The sequence below is a fragment of the Microcaecilia unicolor genome, chromosome 2 (assembly GCF_901765095.1).
Source record: "Microcaecilia unicolor chromosome 2, aMicUni1.1, whole genome shotgun sequence".
Classification (NCBI taxonomy): Eukaryota; Metazoa; Chordata; class Amphibia; order Gymnophiona; family Siphonopidae; genus Microcaecilia; species Microcaecilia unicolor.
The window spans coordinates 237,484,331-237,503,047 of NC_044032.1; the positions used below are offsets into that span (position 1 = coordinate 237,484,331).

Here is an 18,717-nt window from a genome sequence, read left to right on the forward strand (position 1 = left end):
AACCCCACCATTCCCAAGAAAGCAGAGTCCCAGTACAGGATCCACTCTGACCCAGAGCTCATGCGGCCCCAGTTGCCCCATGACTCAGCGGTCGTGGATTCTGCTCTCAAGAGGGCACGGAGTTCGAGGGATACCGCCTCGGCGCCCCCGGGGCGGGAGTCTCGCACTCTGGACTCATTTGGGAGGAAGGCCTACCAATCCTCCATGCTCGTGACCCGCATCCAATCTTACCTGCTCTATATGAGCATCCACATGCGGACCAATGTGCAACAGCTGGCGGACCTGGTCGATAAGCTCCCGCCGGAGCAGTCCAGGCCATATCAGGAGGTGGTCAGGCAGCTGAAGGCGTGCAGAAAGTTCCTGTCCAGGGGATTTTTGACACCTGTGACGTGGCATCTCGTGCTGCGGCCCAAGGTATAGTGATGCGCAGGCTCTCATGGCTGCGTGCCTCTGACCTGGACAACCGCACCCAGCAGAGACTGGCTGACGTCCCTTGCCGGGGGGATAATATTTTTGGCGAGAAGGTCGAGCAGATGGTTGACCAACTGCATCAGCGGGAAACCGCTCTCGACAAGCTCTCCCACCGGGCGCCTTCAGCACCCGCCCCCGCGGGCGGGGCGTTTTTCCCGGGCTCGGCAGGCTGCACCCTATTCTTTTGCGAAGCGTAGGTACAACCAGCCGGCCCGAAGGCCTCGTCAGGCACAGGGACAGCCCCAGCGCGCTCGTTCCCGTCAACAGCGTGCGCCTAAGCAGCCCCCTGCGCCTCCACAGCAAAAGCCGGGGACGGGCTTTTGACTGGATCCACGGGAACATAGCCGCCCTACAAGTGTCCGTACCGGACGACCTGCCGGTCGGAGGGAGGTTAAAATTCTTTCACCAAAGGTGGCCTCTCATAACCTCCGACCAGTGGGTTCTCCAAATAGTGCGGTGCGGATACGCCCTGAATTTGACCTCCCTGCCTCCAAATTGTCCTCCGGGAGCTCAGTCTTTCAGCCCCCATCACAAGCAGGTACTTGCAGAGGAACTCTCCGCCCTTCTCAGCGCCAATGCGGTCGAGCCCGTACCACCCGGGCAGGAAGGGCAGGGATTCTATTCCAGGTACTTCCTTGTGGAAAAGAAAACAGGGGGGATGCGTCCCATCCTAGACCTGAGAGGCCTGAACAAATTCCTGGTCAAAGAAAAGTTCAGGATGCTTTCCTTGGGCACCCTTCTGCCAATGATTCAGAAAAACGATTGGCTATGTTCCCTGGATTAAAGGACGCATACACTCACATCCCGATACTGCCAGCTCACAGACAGTATCTCAGATTCCGCCTGGGCGCACGGCACTTTCAGTATTGTGTGCTGCCCTTTGGGCTCGCCTCTGCCCCACGAGTGTTTACAAAGTGCCTCGTGGTGGTAGCGGCCTACCTACGCAAGCTGGGAGTGCACGTGTTCCCATATCTCGACGATTGGCTGGTCAAGAACACCTCGGAGGCAGGAGCCCTCCGGTCCATGCAGTGCACTATTCAGCTTCTGGAGCTGCTGGGGTTTGTGATAAATTACCCAAAGTCCCATCTCCAGCCAACCCAGTCTCTGGAATTCATAGGAGCTCTGCTGAATACCCAGACGGCTCAGGCCTACCTTCCCGAAGCGAGGGCCACCAATCTCCTGGCCCTGGCTTCGCAGACCAGAGCGTCTCAGCAGATCACAGCTCGGCAGATGTTGAGACTTCTGGGTCATATGGCCTCCACAGTTCATGTGACTCCCATGGCTCGTCTTCACATGAGATCTGCTCAATGGACCCTAGCTTCCCAGTGGTTCCAAGCCACCGGGAATCTAGAGGATGTCATCCGCCTCTCCACCAGTTGCCGCACTTCACTGCTCTGGTGGACCATACGGACCAATTTGACCCTGGGACGTCCATTCCAAATTCCGCAGCCCACGAAAGTGCTGACGACGGATGCATCTCGCCTGGGGTGGGGAGCCCATGTCGATGGGCTTCACACCCAGGGTCTGTGGTCCCTCCAGGAAAAGGATCTGCAGATCAACCTCCTGGAGCTCCGAGCGATCTGGAACGCACTGAAGGCTTTCAGAGATCGGCTGTCCTGCCAAATTATCCAAATTCGGACAGACAATCAGGTTGCAATGTATTACGTCAACAAGCAGGGGGGCACCGGATCTCGCCCCCTGTGTCAGGAAGCCGTCGGTATGTGGCGTTGGGCGTGTCGGTTCGGCATGCTTCTCCAAGCCACGTACCTGGCAGGCGTAAACAACAGTCTGGCCGACAGACTGAGCAGAGTCATGCAACCGCACGAGTGGTCGCTCCATTCCAGAGTGGTACGCAAGATCTTCCGAGAGTGGGGCACCCCCTCGGTGTATCTTTTCGCCTCTCAGACCAACCACAAGCTGCCTCTGTTCTGTTCCAGACTTCAGACACACGGCAGGCTAGCGTCAGATGCCTTTCTCCTTCATTGGGGGACCGGCCTCCTGTATGCTTATCCTCCCATACCTTTGGTGGGGAAGACCTTACTGAAGCTCAAGCAAGACCGCGGCACCATGATTCTGATAGCGCCCTTTTGGCCTCGTCAGATCTGGTTCCCTCTTCTTCTGGAGTTGTCCTCCGAAGAACCGTGGAGATTGGAGTGTTTTCCGACTCTCATTTCGCAGAACGACGGAGCGTTGCTGCACCCCAACCTTCAATCCCTGGCTCTCACGGCCTGGATGTTGAGGGCGTAGACTTCGCTGCGTTGGGTCTGTCTGAGGGTGTCTCCCGGGTCTTGCTTGCCTCTAGGAAGGATTCCACTAAAAAGAGTTACTTTTTCAAGTGGAGGAGGTTTGTCGTTTGGTGTGAGAGCAAGGCCCTAGAACCTCGTTCTTGCCCTGCACAGAACCTGCTTGAATACCTTCTGCACTTATCAGAGTCTGGCCTCAAGACCAACTCAGTAAGGAATCACCTTAGTGCGATTAGTGCTTACCATTATCGTGTGGAAGGTAAAGCCATCTCTGGAGAGCCTTTAGTCGTTCGATTCATGAGAGGCTTGCTTTTGTCAAAGCCCCCTATCAAGCCTCCTACTGTGTCATGGGATCTCAACGTCGTCCTCACCCAGCTGATGAAACCTCCTTTTGAGCCACTGAATACCTGCCATCTGAAGTACTTGACCTGGAAGGTCATTTTCTTGGTGGCAGTTACTTCAGCTCGTAGGGTCAGTGAGCTTCAAGCCCTAGTAGCTCATGCTCCATATACTAAATTTCATCACAACAGAGTAGTGCTCCGCACTCACCCAAAGTTCCTGCCGAAGGTGGTGTCGGAGTTCCATCTTAACCAGTCAATTGTCTTGCCAACATTCTTCCCCAGGCCGCATACCCGCCCTGCTGAACGTCAGTTGCACACATTGGACTGCAAGAGAGCATTGGCCTTCTACTTGGAGCGGACGCAGCCCAACAGACAGTCCGCCCAATTGTTTATTTCTTTCGACCCTAACAGGCTAGGGGTCGCTGTCGGGAAACGCACCATCTCCAATTGGCTAGCAGATTGCATTTCCTTCACTTACGCCCAGGCTGGGCTGACTCTTGAGGGTCATGTCACGGCTCATAGTGTCAGAGCCATGGCAGCGTCGGTGGCCCACTTGAAGTCAGCCACTATTGAAGAGATCTGCAAGGCTGCGACGTGGTCATCTGTCCACACATTCACATCTCATTACTGCCTCCAGCAGGATACCCGACGCGACAGTCGGTTCGGGGCAGTCGGTGTTGCAGAATCTGTTTGGGGTGTAAATCCAACTCCACCCTCCAGGACCCGAATTTATTCTGGTCAGGCTGCACTCTCAGTTAGTTGTTCTTCGTAGGTCAATTTCTGTTGTACCCTCGCCGTTGCGAGGTTCAATTGACCTGGGTTATTGTTTTGAGTGAGCCTGAGAGCTAGGGATACCCCAGTCGTGAGAACAAGCAGCCTGCTTGTCCTCGGAGAAAGGGTATGATACATACCTGTAGCAGTTGTTCTCCGAGGACAGCAGGCTGATTGTTCTCACCTACCCTCCCTCCTCCCCTTTGGAGTTGTGTGTTTCATATTTTATTGCTTGTCATTCAACTGGCGGGAGCGGTCGCGCACGGGCGGGAAGGCGGCCGCGCATGCGCGGTGGGCGTGGCCTGCGTGCCGACCGTCCCGCGAAGCTTCTTCCGGTTGGTGGGGGCTGCCGCGGACGTCAACCCAGTCGTGAGAACAATCAGCCTGCTGTCCTCGGAGAACAACTGCTACAGGTATGTATCATACCCTTTCGGGGAAACAGGGTAGTATGCCGTGAAACGGACTTCTTGTGAGCTAATGTGGCAGCAGTAGGCCTAGCTGGATGAGAGTTGAGAGGACTGTCCATGCACTCATAGCAAAATTGTATAGAAGCCAGCTCACTAGAGCTCTTTTTGCTACTGGAATATCAGTTGTATTAGTATTAAAGGAAATAAAAAATGAAATGGTTTTCCTAAATCTTTTTAAAGTGTCTAGCAAAAGCCTGTTTATGCTGTAGAGTATGCAGAGCTCTCTCACAAGAATTCAGACAAGGTAGAAAGGACTATTTCTTTATGTACAAACCTAGTGCCATCTTCAGCAATAATTTGGGATATGTTTGAAAAACAACAATTTGATGTCACTGTATGTAGGAATGGGATCATATGTTAGCAATATCTGAAGTCTACTTAGTGTCCTGGATGAAGTGATTGATACTAGGAAGTACTTACTAATATGAAACGTCAGAGACGCAATGACAGATGTGCAAAAGAAGACTTCATTAGTGAGCAAGTACTAAAGATAGGTCCCACAGCACATGGTTTTCTGTAATTTATTTATTTATTGGGATTCTTTAAATGAAGCAGGCCTTTCATGAAACAAAGCACCATATATGTTTGTGATGCTGGAAGGTTAACCGTGGAAGCCAACAGTGTACTGAGGTGTATTCTGGTAGAACTCATCTTATGGTGAAGATGTTATAAGTAGTATAAACACTGTAGAATCATTGTAAAAGGACCTGTGATAAAGTTGTGGCCATTAGAAAAGTACCAGATTGAAAATCTCTTCCCTTTGAAGGTAGATGTTTATCTATTAGAATGTTTCCAAGCAGTTATCAGGATTTACTGGATGGGCTATGGCAATAGTTCTCAAACCTGTCCTGGAGAACCACCAGCCAGTTGGGTTTTCAGGATATGCATGAGACAGATTTTTGCATGCTTGTCACCTCCATTATATGAAAATTTGTTTCATGCATAATCATTAGGGGTATACCCAACTAACTGGTGGTTCCCCAGAGCAAGTTTGAGAAATACTGAGCTATGAAACACCAAGAGCACTAGAGATTGCGCAGTTGCAAGGCTGTAAGGTCTAAGCTTCAAGTCTGAATGAAGAAGACAACCCTCTTGTTAAATTATTGGCACTGGGATTTGGAGCAGCTTGCAAGGAGGTAGACTGTTGAGTTCTTGAAAAAAGGTTAACTAGTTCTGACAAGGCCAGCCAGGGCCTTTTTATACTTTAATAAAAAGATTTAAATATAAAATCATAAGTGTTCGAGGCTTCTGCAGATGAGAACAGCCCACGGGGATGAGGCTGGGACGGAGACAGAGCCTGCGGGGATGGGGTGGGGACAGAGACAGAACCCATGAGGACGGGGATAAATCATGTGTTCGAGGCTTCTGCAAATGAGGACAGAGCCCATTGGGGATGAGGTGTGGATGGAGACGGAGACTGCGGGGACTGGTCAGGGATGGAGTGAGGATGGAGACAGAACCCACAGGGATAGGGTGGGGACAAAATTTGTTCCCGTGTCATTCTCTACTGTGTAACTCAATGGGAGGGAGAGGGGAAAATATCTTAAGGTTGAAATTAGGGAGTAGCAATGTTGCTGGTTTAAAAATGTATTGATAATGAATGAGACTGTATTGGAGCCAAAACAACAAAACCACTTTTGGACTGCACCATAAATAATTGCCTATATCTTGGTGACAAATTGCCGATTACTCTGTTTGCAGTATTGATATTTAATCATGAGGGACTGAAACCTTCACGGAGTGGCAGGTGTGGCTCTGACTGCCTCATTGGGCAGACTGGATAGGCTGTCAGATCATTATCTGCCATCATTTACAATGTTCCTATTTCAGTGGGCTGTCAACATAACCATACAGAACATATAGCTGTTCTTTGATTTTTGTTATTTTTCTTTTAATTTATAGTAGGTTTTAGGTTTACCATAACCAATATATACTTTTCAATACTCTGTAATGCCACCATTTTGACAGCCTGCTTTTCTTTCTTGCCCCTCCTCCCTTTCCCCTTGCACACAGTTCTGCTTTTTCTTCAAGATTTCTTCCTCTATTTTATTTGACTATGTCTGTTTTCCTTACTGTGGCTAAGAAGCAAGTCATCAGTTTCAAGCAGTGCCCAAAGCACATTCAAATGCCCCATCACATCAAGATTTTTTTCAAATTGTGAGACAAAGACTAAGACCTCTTGTGCTGCCTGATCTGCACAAAGATGATGCTTAGAACAGTTTAGCTGTATAAGTCAGTCTCCATATTTATCTGTTTGGTTTAAGGAAGTCCAGGTTGCTTACACTGCACTAGTGACCAAGCCTCATCTTTTTGTTTCTTGGAAATGATATGGCTAGTTGGACAAGTAATTTCCATTTTAGGGTAGTAATGTAAGTTGGATTGAAGTGTTTGAGATAAACCTGATCAGTAGTGCAGATTCAAGCTGGCTCCGGTATTGCCCATTGTTCAGCTGCTTAGCTCCTGTGTGGTATGTGCCAGGGAGAGCTCTTTGTTCATTCCTACCAAGCAGGGGGTCGTGAAGCTGAAAGAGATGGGTGCCAGCTGCTTCTGTTGTATTTCCTTCGTGCTTAAGCTAGGCCAGTGTTGCACATGCAGTCTGAATCTAGTGAGATCTTATTGTCTCTAATGCCTCCGTAAGGGGCCCTTTTACTAAGGCGTTGGCACCTACGTGCGTCCAACTGGAACTACTGCGTGCCCTGGGCTGTAATTCCATTTTTTTGTGCGCACCCAAAACACGCGGTAGAAAATATTTTCTATTTTCTACCATCTGGCGCTTACCCAGTGGTAATCAGTTTATTCACACTGAACACTTACCACCCAGTTAGCTCATGAGACTTTACCACAAAGTCAATGGGAGGCGGTAAGGTCTCAGGCCAAAAATGGACGTTTACTGGTTTTAATTTTGCCGCACTTCCATTTTCAGGCACAAAACAAAAAATGCCTTTTTTTCCAGGCGTGCTGAGGAAATGGACCAGCTCGCATCCAAAACGCGTGCCTAAACCAGCGCAGACCACTTTTAGGCACACCTTAGTAAAAGGGCCCCTATGATTTTTAAGGCAATATAGAAGAGAATGTGTGTCAAGAATTCTTCTTTGGTGCATAAACTTAACTAGTCAGGAATACCACAACCAAGCAATAAATGGCAATGTGTTGATGTTAGAGAAAAAACTGAATGTAGAAGATCTGTAAGCAGTTATTGGCTTTGAAATGCCTCCTGTTGAAAGGGAATATGCTATAAATCTCAAATTAAATGATTAACATTAGGCTTAAATTAAATGGTGACAAAATGAATATATCCACAATGAATATGTTTGAGCAGATTTGCATACAGTGCAGGTAGTGCCTGCAGATGTGTATCATCAATAATTATAACGCCAACATATATAGCAATCCAAAAGTTAATAAGCCCTACGATGCAAGTTCTAAAGTATTTAATTCAACATTCCTCTCCTTTTCTTTACTGCCTCTCTGTTCCCTCAAATTTCACTGTCTTTCTCATCCCTCTCCTTTTTACCTTTCAGCTACCTATCAAATTCCATCTCCTTCTCTTACCACTAGCACTCCCATTACCCATCTCACTCCTTCCCCCAGCCTTCCATTCCCTTTCATATTTAATGTTCAATTAAATATTTTATAACCTGCAACGTAGGGCTTATTAACTCTTCCAGATGTATATCAATCATATCCAGTTTGTATACTGTGAAAACCAGCTGACTGAAAGATATTCCAGGACTAGCTTGAGAAATGCTGATGTAGAACCACCAAATTCGGATGACCTTCACAAAATTAAGGACTCATAGACTATGTGTTTCCAAAAATGAGCAAAGAATCTAAGAGGTTTTTTTGAACTTGTTTGAGTCTGGAACTTCTGATAGCAGAAGTTATGTGAAGCTTTATAAAGCTTCAATTGTTTCGTCTGCTTTGCTCTTATTTGGATTAGGCTGACTTTAAAAAAAAGTTGTTGTCCAAGCTTTTATCATATATAATGCAGATTATCATTTCAAACTGCAATTGATGTGAAATTTCGCAGTGAGACCTGTAAGTTTCTTTGTTAGAGCATTCCATTGGCTACCTGTGTAGTTGCATATTCAGTGTAAGTTTTTGACTGTGATATTTTATGCATTGAATGATAATGGGTTCACAGTTCCTTTAAGTCGTAAAATGCCTGGAAATGTGCTGAAATTGCCCAGTTGTAAGGGTTTTGTGCTGCTGTTTGCACAAAGTGCATTTTTGTGAAGTCAGTTTGCAAAGTACTCTTCTCCGTATAAACTTTCATGCGAAGCACACTTCATATGAAAATATATATGTTTTGTATTAATGAGCTCCTGCAGTGCAAATACATGCAAAGCAGCTCATTAATGCAAAAACAAGAACACAAAAACAGCTTTTCACACCCTTTTATGTTAGAAAACTAACTATATCTCAAGAGCTGTAGTTATTGTCCAAAGCCTTAAATATTGTGGCCCTTTTTTTTACGGCAGTGCATAAAAATTAATCCCCTTCATCAGGGGATCTCCATTCCCTGGTGGCCCAGTGGGCCCGATTACCCCCACACACAATTTCTAGTCTCAGCATGGGCCTAAAATGTTTTACAGGCCTCATTTTGCAAGTTTTCAAGCTCCCTTCTCTGAAATCTCTGTCAGAATGTTTAGACTATTAGCCAGAGCATTTCACTTTGTATTCTGTTATTGTATCTTTACACTGTTACCTATAAATCTCTATTGTATTGGTGTGGATGTATGTTCTTGACTCTTTAAATCACTTTGATACATATGCTAGCAAATCTGAATAAAATAAAATAAACTTCTGAAAATGACAGCACAACCCATTCCCCTATCCCCTAGACCCCAACTCACCCCAAGAAGTCCGGAAGGCAATGTAGGCAGGAGCAATCCCCATTCGCTTGGAGGCTACCTGGCTCAAAATGATGGTAGTGGTGGTAATGGTGCAGGGTTTCTCACAGTACTACTAGAGTTCAACTTCCTTATTTGGCAGTCTGACCCTATGGTCATAGTATTGTGAGACTACCACTAGGGTCAGTGGTGCCATTTTTAGCTAGGCAGCCTCCAAGGTACGAGGAAGTGGGGATTTCTTCCTCCCCATCACCTACTGGACCTTTTAGGAGGATGAGGAGATAGGGCAGGCTTTTCTTTTTCGAAGGGTGGGGTTTTAGGGAATGAGGGCTTGTAAAACTTTTTAGATCCACGTTAGAACTAGGGGTGAGGGTATCAGGTCTGTGGGACCATGAAGAAATGGAGGGCCCCCTACCTCCCTAGAGGATGGCATCTGGGGTGTCCTTAGATTTGGGCAAAAGGTTCCTTTTAAATTTCACTGGCATGTAAAGGGACTTTTGTTTTCCCTCAATTTTCATGTGTTGCCACAGCCCAGGACATACAAACTTCCTGGCTTTCACACTGTGTGAAGAATTACAGAATACAGTAAGTTCCCTCGGTCCTTGCCACATTTACATGCTCACAGTTAAGCCAAGTGTATGGCAAGGGTAAATGTAAAGGTGTACCAATGCCAGGTTAGGCTAGTATGCTGTAACAGAATCTCAACACTAAATATAACGCGCTAATGCTGGGTTACGCTAGTATGCTATAACAGAATCCATGCATTGTAAATATAAGGCATGGTTTATAGAATACACTGAGCGCTGGTCCACATGACTAAATTTAGTCGTGGTCAATTACGCCAGCTAAAACTGGTGCAAATCGGGTGTATTCTATAATAAGTATAGATTTTAGAAATGCCCACAACCCGCCCATTCCACACCCATAACCATTCTCATTTTCAGCTATGTAACTTTGAATTTTCGGGCACCACATTGCAGAATACGCTTAGCTAGTAGTGCATGTTAATTCTAATTAATGCCAATTAGTGCTGATATTTGCTTGTTAGCATTCAATTATCAGCGCTGATTAGCTTGTTAACTTAAGTAAGATATTCTCATTGTTATGGAATCAATGAAATACACTTTGATTTCCACGTGGAAATTTCAGCACAATATATAAAATCCTGGGGTAAGTCACTTGCCCAAAGTCACAAGGAACTGCAGTTTGGAAAAAACAAAACATGCCTTTAGTCGTACAGTCAATCATGTTTACAAATTTTAATCGAAATGCAGTCCTAATTTTAGTGGTTTGGAGGGACAGGGCCCTTAGTTTTAGCCTCAATCGTGTATGATTTTGGTTTTATGGTTATGTCTTAACTTGTATGTACACTGCCATGGGCAACTGTTATAAAGGCAGTTATAATCTTTATTAAATTAATGGTGCAGGGAGAGTCATAGTTCACTCATTGTTCAAAGGTAACTGTCCCTGCTTTACACATAATGTATCTGCTTTTTTGGCAGGGTGCTTTGCAAGAACACTAGTTGAACATGTGGGTATAGAGAGCCTGAAGTCCTGGACAGAAGTCAACCGTGGTGCCATTGTTCTCTGTTGGTACGTATTGCACGGTTCAAGCTCTTTATTGTTCTTTTAAAAAGATGAAAGTGCAGTAGACGTTAAAGGACTTTATTTTCAACCTCTTATTGTACACATTATTTTCCACTGAACAGCCGGTTTGAACCAGGCACACAGGTGGGGGTCATATCCATCCCGTGATGCCAAGATGGAACAGCTCTCCTGGAGCTCAGAGATAAGTTCTGAGCATATTTAACCCTTCCTGTATGCAACAATGTCCTCAATACCTCGGGGGTTTTTTTCCACTCTGCTGAATTGACCCAAAAACAAAGCTATCTTGTCAGGAGTTTTTCCACATTGGTCTTCCAACAGCGTTTTTCCTCCTCAGTTATTGTCCTTACTTTGTCTTTCTTTTAAAATGTCACAAACGTTGGGTTCTGACCCTTTCCTCAGTGTGGCTGAACCTATAACAAGGCTTCAGTACATTTGTATAGGCTTGAGTTCATGGTAATTTCAAAAGTGTCCCTATGAACAGCTGGAGAAGAGTAGGCAATCCAGTGCAGATAATCCTCACAGCTCTAAACACAAACCTAGGGCTGTACATAGATTTGAGAAGTAGGAAGAAAAATGAAAGAAAGTTAAATGTGAAAGATGAATATAGGGCAGGAAGTGGAGAAATAATGAATATAAAGGAGGCTCTGCAAACAGAGTTTAGAGCACAGGAAAGCAGAACCAGAGACAGGGAAAGAGATGATTTGAAAGATAAAATCAAGATAAATAATTTTATTTTAGTAATTGAACTATGTCAGTTTTGAGAACTTACTTCTGCTATCTATCTACTGCATTGTACATGAGGCAATGTGAGGGGCGCTTTATGCTATTAACCGTGCGATTAAAACTTTTAGTCATGGCCGATCTTGCGATTAAACCTTTTAATCTCTGTACATCCCTACTTTTAAATACCTTTGTGTGATCAGCAAATTTAATTACCTCACTAGTTATTCCCATCTCTAGATTATTTATAAATATGTTTACCGCCAAGGACACTAAGGTCCTCCCAAGGACTTTCACTGACCACACCCTCTCCAAAAGACATTACACGATGTGATACCCGCAAGCGAGCCTTCTCCGGAGTAGCCCCCACACTCTGGAATGCACTGCCTGAAAGGCTGCACTTAACACAAGACTATCTCTACTTCAGGAAGCAGGTGAAAGCTTGGCTCTTCAACCAGGCCTTTACTGGAAGAAGTAACTAACTCGCTAGTCTCACTCACACACACAAGGAGTACTCAAGCTGCATATACTGCAGCAGGACATGTTTATCCACTCCTACCCTAGCTGAGATATAACATTTAACCATTTATCTGACCTCATGTTCAACTTTCTTTAAATCAATCACCTTACTTTCTAACTCTTCCTACTTTCTTACCCTTCTATGTGTTACATCTTTGCTTTACCCTTCGCTATCACCTATTACATATTGTGTTGACATTGTAAATAGTATACCATGCCATACTTTGTATTGTTTTTGAATATTTTTACTGCTGTAATTGTCTATTGCTCGTTTGATCTATTCTTACTGTACATCGCCTTGAATGAATTCCTTCAAAAAGGCGGTAAATAAATCCTAATAAATAAAATGAAAAGCAGCGGTCCCTGCACAGACCCATGGGGAACCCCACTATCTACCCTTTTCCACTGAGAATACTGACCATTTAACCCTACTCACTGTTTCTATCTTTTAACCAGTTTTTAATCCACATTAGGACATTAGAAAGTCATGGGACAGGAGGTAATTTCCTTATATGAGAGTTTCATGAGGAATAACCACTCCTGCCAGTCAAAGTTGCTTAGCTGGTCTTTGTTCATAGCTCCAGTCCATAAAAGAGTGTTTTTCTCAGGATTGATTTTGAGCTAGCTAGCTATTATCTACTCATTTACTACATTAAAACAAGTATCCAAGAGTCAGAATGTTGAGCAAATGGACTCTTGGAAAGGTACAGTTGTAATAATGTCATCAGCATAAGAATAAAGTGAATACCCAACCTACGTAAATCAGATCTAAATGAACTTTAAAAGATTAAATTAAATAAGATGGGGAAAAGAAGTGATCCTCAAGGAACATCACCCAGCATTTACCCTGAGTCATATGACTTACCCTTCTACTGTGTGCCCTCAAAGTCCTAGGGAATCATTGCAATCCTACACTTGCTAGGTCAAACTCAATTTAATTAATGACCTATAAAGCTGGATGCAGCAGAAAGATCTAACTGGCACTGTTGTATGGCTTCCTTTATCCAAAATCAGACATAAAGTGGACACTCTAGCTAATAACGTCTTCATCCAAATAAATTCATAAGTGCTGAGCCACAGCTATTTCCAGAAGTTTTGACAATAAAGGAATACTAGCAATTTGCTAGTAACTCCACACTGAGTTCAGTCCACAATTGGATATAATCAGAATCCATATGCATCAAAAAAAGAGCAAAAACAACTTTCAAGCACATGATTTACAAACATTTCTAACCAACAATTGGCATTAGAATGTGTAATCCACTTGTGTGCCTGATGTCTGGGGGTGCATGTAATTTTTGGGCACCCGCTCTTTCTTTCATCACTATGCTGCATCACGGTGGGGCCCAAATGGCAGTGCACATCTAAATGTTGTGTTGTTCCCCTCCTCACTCCAAGGCTATGTGCTTCACTGCTATGAGCCAAGGCTACATGACTCTTGATTGGTAGAGCCATCCCAGCCTCAAGCAGTGGCGTAACCAGATAGCCGTTTTTGAGTGGGCCTGAGCTCAAAATGGGTGGGCACAACATTTTCTCTGCTCCAGCCCTACCCCCCACTGTTCACCCCTCTCCCAGCACCTCACAACTCATAAATACTATAGCGAATGAGGATCCCCAAGCTCTGAAAACTGAAGACTTCTTCTGAAGGTAGCCAAAATGCTCTTTTTACCAAGTTTAGCAGGCAGCAGTAATGTCCCTGAGCTACAAATGTCGGCACCCCACGTATGTGTAGTTGTCAGTGACACGGCAGAAGGGAATCTGACCACCTTTGGAGGAGGCCTTCAGCTGGCGATGCTTGGAAATCCCTCTCTCTTCCTTCCCTCCAATTGTCCAGGATCTTTCCCTCACTCCCTTCTGTCACTGGATCCAGCATCTTCCTCCTTCTCCCTTCCCCCTCCTGTGCATATTTCTCCCTTCCTCTTCTCCACCCCAGTGTCCATCCTCTCTTCCCTCATCCCTTTCTCCAACTATCTACATCTCTCTCTTTTCTTCTCTCTCTCTCTCGTTCCCCAGGTCCAACATCTTTCTTCATCCCCTTCCCCATGCAATATCTTTCCCTCCCTCACTCCCTTGTCTAACATTTCTCTCTGCCTTTTCCTCTGCATCTCTCCCTCCCCTCCACCCCCATGTCCAACATATCTTCATCTCTCCCCATCCCACCTCACTCCACCCCACCTCCAACAATCCTCCTTCCCCAAAGCCATATCTCTCCCTCCCACCCCATTCCCAGAAATTCTCCATGCAACATCTCTCCCTCCTTCCCTCTCTCCATATCTAACAATTAACCCCTCTCTCATGTGCAGCACCTCGTTCCTTCCCATCTCTCTCCTGCACCCCCATGCATTTCTGTGCAGCACTTCTTTCCTTTCTTCCCCTCCCCTCCACCCCCATGCATTACTCTGCCAGCAAAAATCGCTCCCCTGCCTCCATCTACCTTCACAAAAGATTTCTGTCCAAGAGCTACTGCCAACAGCAGCAGCAATTCTCACATGCTGCTGGCCTGTGGCAAAACCGGAAGCCTCCCTTTTCTGAATTGTTCCATGAAGGCAAAAAAAAAGATGAAGCTGCGTCAAGTGGGGGCAGCAGTACACAGCAGCAGAAGGGAGGCTTCCGGATTAGTTAGGGCAGGATATTGAAATCACTGTGAGTGAAGGAAGGGAGGGAGATGCAGGACCATAGGAGCCTCCTGAGCCCAGTCTGCTCTCCCTATGCCAAAGAGTACAGAGCTGCTGGGTGGGCCTGAGCCCTGGCCTAAAGACTTTTATTTACCTGGCTCGCTGGGTCTCTGTGTATCGGCGGTACTGAGGGATGGAGCCCTCTCTATGTGTCAGCACTGCCAAGGGGCGGAGCCATGACATGCCCAAGCTTGGAGCCCTCTGCATTAGTGAATGCTGCTGAGGGGTGGGGCTATAACATGAGCTCAGAGCCCTCACCATCGGTCATCGTTGCTCTGCGCTCACATCGTGGCCCTGCACCTCGGCAGCGCTGACACATGGAAACCCGACAAGTCATGTAAATAAAAGCTATGAGGTTTGGTCGGCTCTACCAACCAAGGGTCAGTTAGCCCTGGCCCAGAACAGTGCAGCATACAGCCTCAGGGTGAGGTGGAGGGAAACAACATGGCATTTAGATGTGCTGTGCATTTGAGTGAAGGGGAGGGGGGAGGGAGACCTTACCCCCACAGTGACCTCCCTCGTCTGTGCTTTGGCATAGCGATATCCTTCAGCAGAAGAGGACTTCCAGTGTGTGTAGATGCCGAAACAGTAGCACCTGAATAGCGGCATCCAAATGCAGACATCTAACAGTCCTGTTTCATGGCATGAAACAGAGCTAACAGCAGAGTGCCAATAAGGGTACGTACTTTGTCACTTGATCTATAAAAGTGGAATATAAATTCCAGAAATCAAAATAAAATAGGGGAAGTAATCCAGGTAATTGTAAATAAAGATGTATGGTATCCTAGCTTAATAAAGGTTATTTCTGATTGAGATGGAAGCCCAGAGAAGAATGAGGAAAACACTGGGCTAAATCCATTTTTCTTTCGCCATCTCGGTTTTCTCTTCTTTGTATTTTTCATTTTTTTGGAAGATTGTCTTTATGCCTTATGCTGTAATTTCTGTTTTACTGTCTTCTTCCTCTCCTTTTTCCGAACCCTCCTTCACATCCTTCTCTCTTCTTTCCAGCTTTCTTTCTCTCGTTACTGCAGAATTGTCTTTCTGCATTTCTTCCTTCATCTTTTGTTCCAGAAGCTTCTCATTTTCCCCCTTCCCCCAAGCATTATGTTCCTTTCCTCTTTTCACTCCATTAATTTGGGGCACAGTGATATGAGGCTGCACCTTTTATTACATTCTAATCCTCTGTCTATTTTTCACTTTTTTCCTTTCCCATCCCATTTAGTGTTCTTCCCTCCTCAGTGTATGCCACTTAGGTTCCCTTCCTCTTGCAGAATCCACTTTTCTTCCTTCTCACATTCAGGAATCTTCTCTCTTCTTCCTTCTTCTCTTTTCTGGTCCTCACCTCTCTTGTTTTTTTTTTCTCTCTATTCCCCCTCAGGCTTCTGTCCTCCCATCCCTTACTCCCTTTTTAGAATTTTTTTTCTTTTCCCAGGCCTGTGCCGCCTTCTAATTCTCCCCTCCTACAGGTTTTCAGTCCTGCCCTTCTCCTTTAGATTTCTCCCTTTTCCCATGACTGGTTCTCAGTAGAGTCCTCAGGACGCATGCAGCCAGTTGGGTTAATAAATATTCATAAGACAGATTTCTATACAGGGGAGGCTGCGCATGCACATTTGTTACATGTATATTCATTGTTCATATCTTGAAACCCCAATTAAAAGGCTGTGTATCAAGAACTGGGGAGATGGAAGACCCTGCCCCTGGTTCTTCTTCACAGTACTTTCAGTTGAAGACTAAGCGTTATGTTTATCTTTGGCATTTTTTTATTTTGTGAACTGGACTTTAATTTGTATACTTGAAAATTTTGTATATAAGCTACCTTGAGCAGCATTTGGAAGGGTGGACTAAAAAACTGTAGTGAGTGACCTATTTTATAAAGCAGCTCTAATATTTTGTTATCACAAAGTTGCCAATCAGCAAAAGATATTTCTAAAAACATTTTTTTTATGCAAGTCCCTGTTTACTCACTTGATACGTTTGAGCCTCAGGTTTCCTCGGTAGTGAAAAAATCCTCCAGATCTCATTGGGAGCTAAGGAGAATTGGATCTCATTTCTCGCCAGACATCTTTAGACTGCTAGTTCAATCCTTGGTTTTTACTCAGTTCGATTACTGCAATTCCATCTATGTTGGATGTAAGGACAGTGTTCTGAAATGGCTACAAATGTCCCAAAATACTAGTCTATTCCTCAAGGTTTTGATAGAGCCACACCATTATTATGCAAGCTGCTCTGATTGCCCATTAAAGCCAGGATTATTTTTAAATTATGAATTTTGTCTTTCAAATATTATATGGGATGACACCAGATTGTATGCAGCCCTTAATAACTATTCCCCTATGCAATATAACCTCTGGTTTTAGGGACTACCTTAGACTTCATCTTCCAGATTGTAAGTAAGTGCGTTATAAGTCAGTTCACTCTGCTGACTTTAGATACTAGGCTGCTAAGTGGTGGAATTCACTTCCATTGGCAATCAAGAGTCAGCCTGATTACTTGGTATTTCATTAAAGACAGAAAACTATCCTGTTTAAGAGGTTTCTATCCATTGATGGAGTGTCTTAGATTGCAGCTGGCCATCAGTGGTCTATATTTGATTTTTGTTTATGGCTGTGTAAACCTTGTCTGTTTATTTACTGTTAGCCACATTGAGCTTGAGTTTGTTTGGGATAATGTGGGGTATAAATGTCAGAATAAATAAATATGCTACATAACTTGTAAAGTGTTTACTTATTTGTTTGTGTGTGTGTTTGCTTTTTCTTTTTTAGTCTTCTTGAGAGTACTGATAAAGAAGTCACAATGAATGTGAAGAATGGACTGATGAGCCTTGTACCAAAACTGCAAAGCAATAAGAATATAAAAGGCGTAGGTGCTTTACTAGAAAGATTGAATTCTTCATAATGTGACAGTGGGACAAGAAACATGTAATGCTATGTAATTTCCAGGGAGTGCAGGGGTTTAAGTAAAAATTTTTTTGTAGACCATACTGAGAAAATTATTTTATATTTGTAAATAAAATTGTTGTGCCAAACCATTTATTTACCTGTTTAGTTTTTCTTCTGATTTGGGGGCAGTTTCTCTAAATGAGTGAGTTTTGCACATACCATGACAGGAATGAACCCTACTTCTAAGCCCCAGGGTATGTGGAGTATGATCTCAGTCTCTCAAATTTACTGCTAATCCTCACTCTAAAACTTGCATCGTCCTAAAGAGAGCTTCCTTCTGGAGTTCATAAAATGTAACATGTATAGGCAACTTATCCAGGTGTGCTTGGAAGTTCTTTTTTGATCAAGCCTGTGGCACCCAAAATGTTGGGAACTATTTCTGTATCTTTGTTCCACATTTTGTTGGTTTCAAACTGCATTTCGGTTTTGGCATCATGCAGTTGGTTGTGATTTGGGCCCAGATGCACTAAACGTTTTTCATCGTTAAATGAGCCCTTAAGGAAGAATTTCCTATCCTTTCCATGCACTAAAGCCTATTTTTCGACGGCAGTAGCAGCTAACGAAACTGGAATGCAAGTGAGAAACTACCATTGAAATGTAGACAATTCGGAATGCACTAACCATACCGACGATAGCAACGATTCACTTACCACCAGAAATTTAACGTCAGCTCTGACCTGTCGTTAAAGCCTGAGCTGTCATCTCCCCACTGCCCCCTGCACGATGAAAAACCAAATTGCTGGCATGTTTTAAAAGAAAAGTGGCTCCCTGCTTCCCTGTGCCTAAAATAAAAAAGGAAACTAAATTAAAAAAGGATCGGGAGGGGGCAAAAGCGCTCATCAGCAGCGTCCTGTATGGACGGCCTTGCCTTGCCCCCCCCCCCCCCCCCCCCCGAAGTCCCCGCTGCTCCGTTTGTGAAATAAAAGCTTTTAAAAATGAAACCTTTGCAGTTGCTGGGCTCCCCCTCCCTTCCTGTGTCTCTCTTCTTTAGTCGGCAATGCTCCGCCTCCTGCCCTCCTCCACCTCCGTGCCTCGCCCCCCCACCGGACCCCCCCCCTCCACCATAATGGCCGGTGCAGCACCTCTCACCTATGTTTGAAGGCGCTGCAC

General features: G+C 44.9%; 1 protein-coding gene across 1 annotated transcript in view; it reads left to right on the forward strand.

Annotated features, from left to right (window-relative positions):
* PUM3 (pumilio RNA binding family member 3) overlaps positions 1-17,696 on the forward strand; it is a 170,737-nt gene extending 153,041 nt beyond the window's left edge. Inside the window, exons 17-18 of the mRNA XM_030193819.1 lie at positions 10,649-10,739; positions 17,431-17,696. Of these exons, the coding sequence (XP_030049679.1) occupies positions 10,649-10,739; positions 17,431-17,563 (224 nt within the window). The 3' untranslated portion in view covers positions 17,564-17,696. The remainder of the gene's footprint in view (positions 1-10,648; positions 10,740-17,430) is intronic.
* The last annotated feature ends 1,021 nt before the right edge of the window (positions 17,697-18,717 follow it).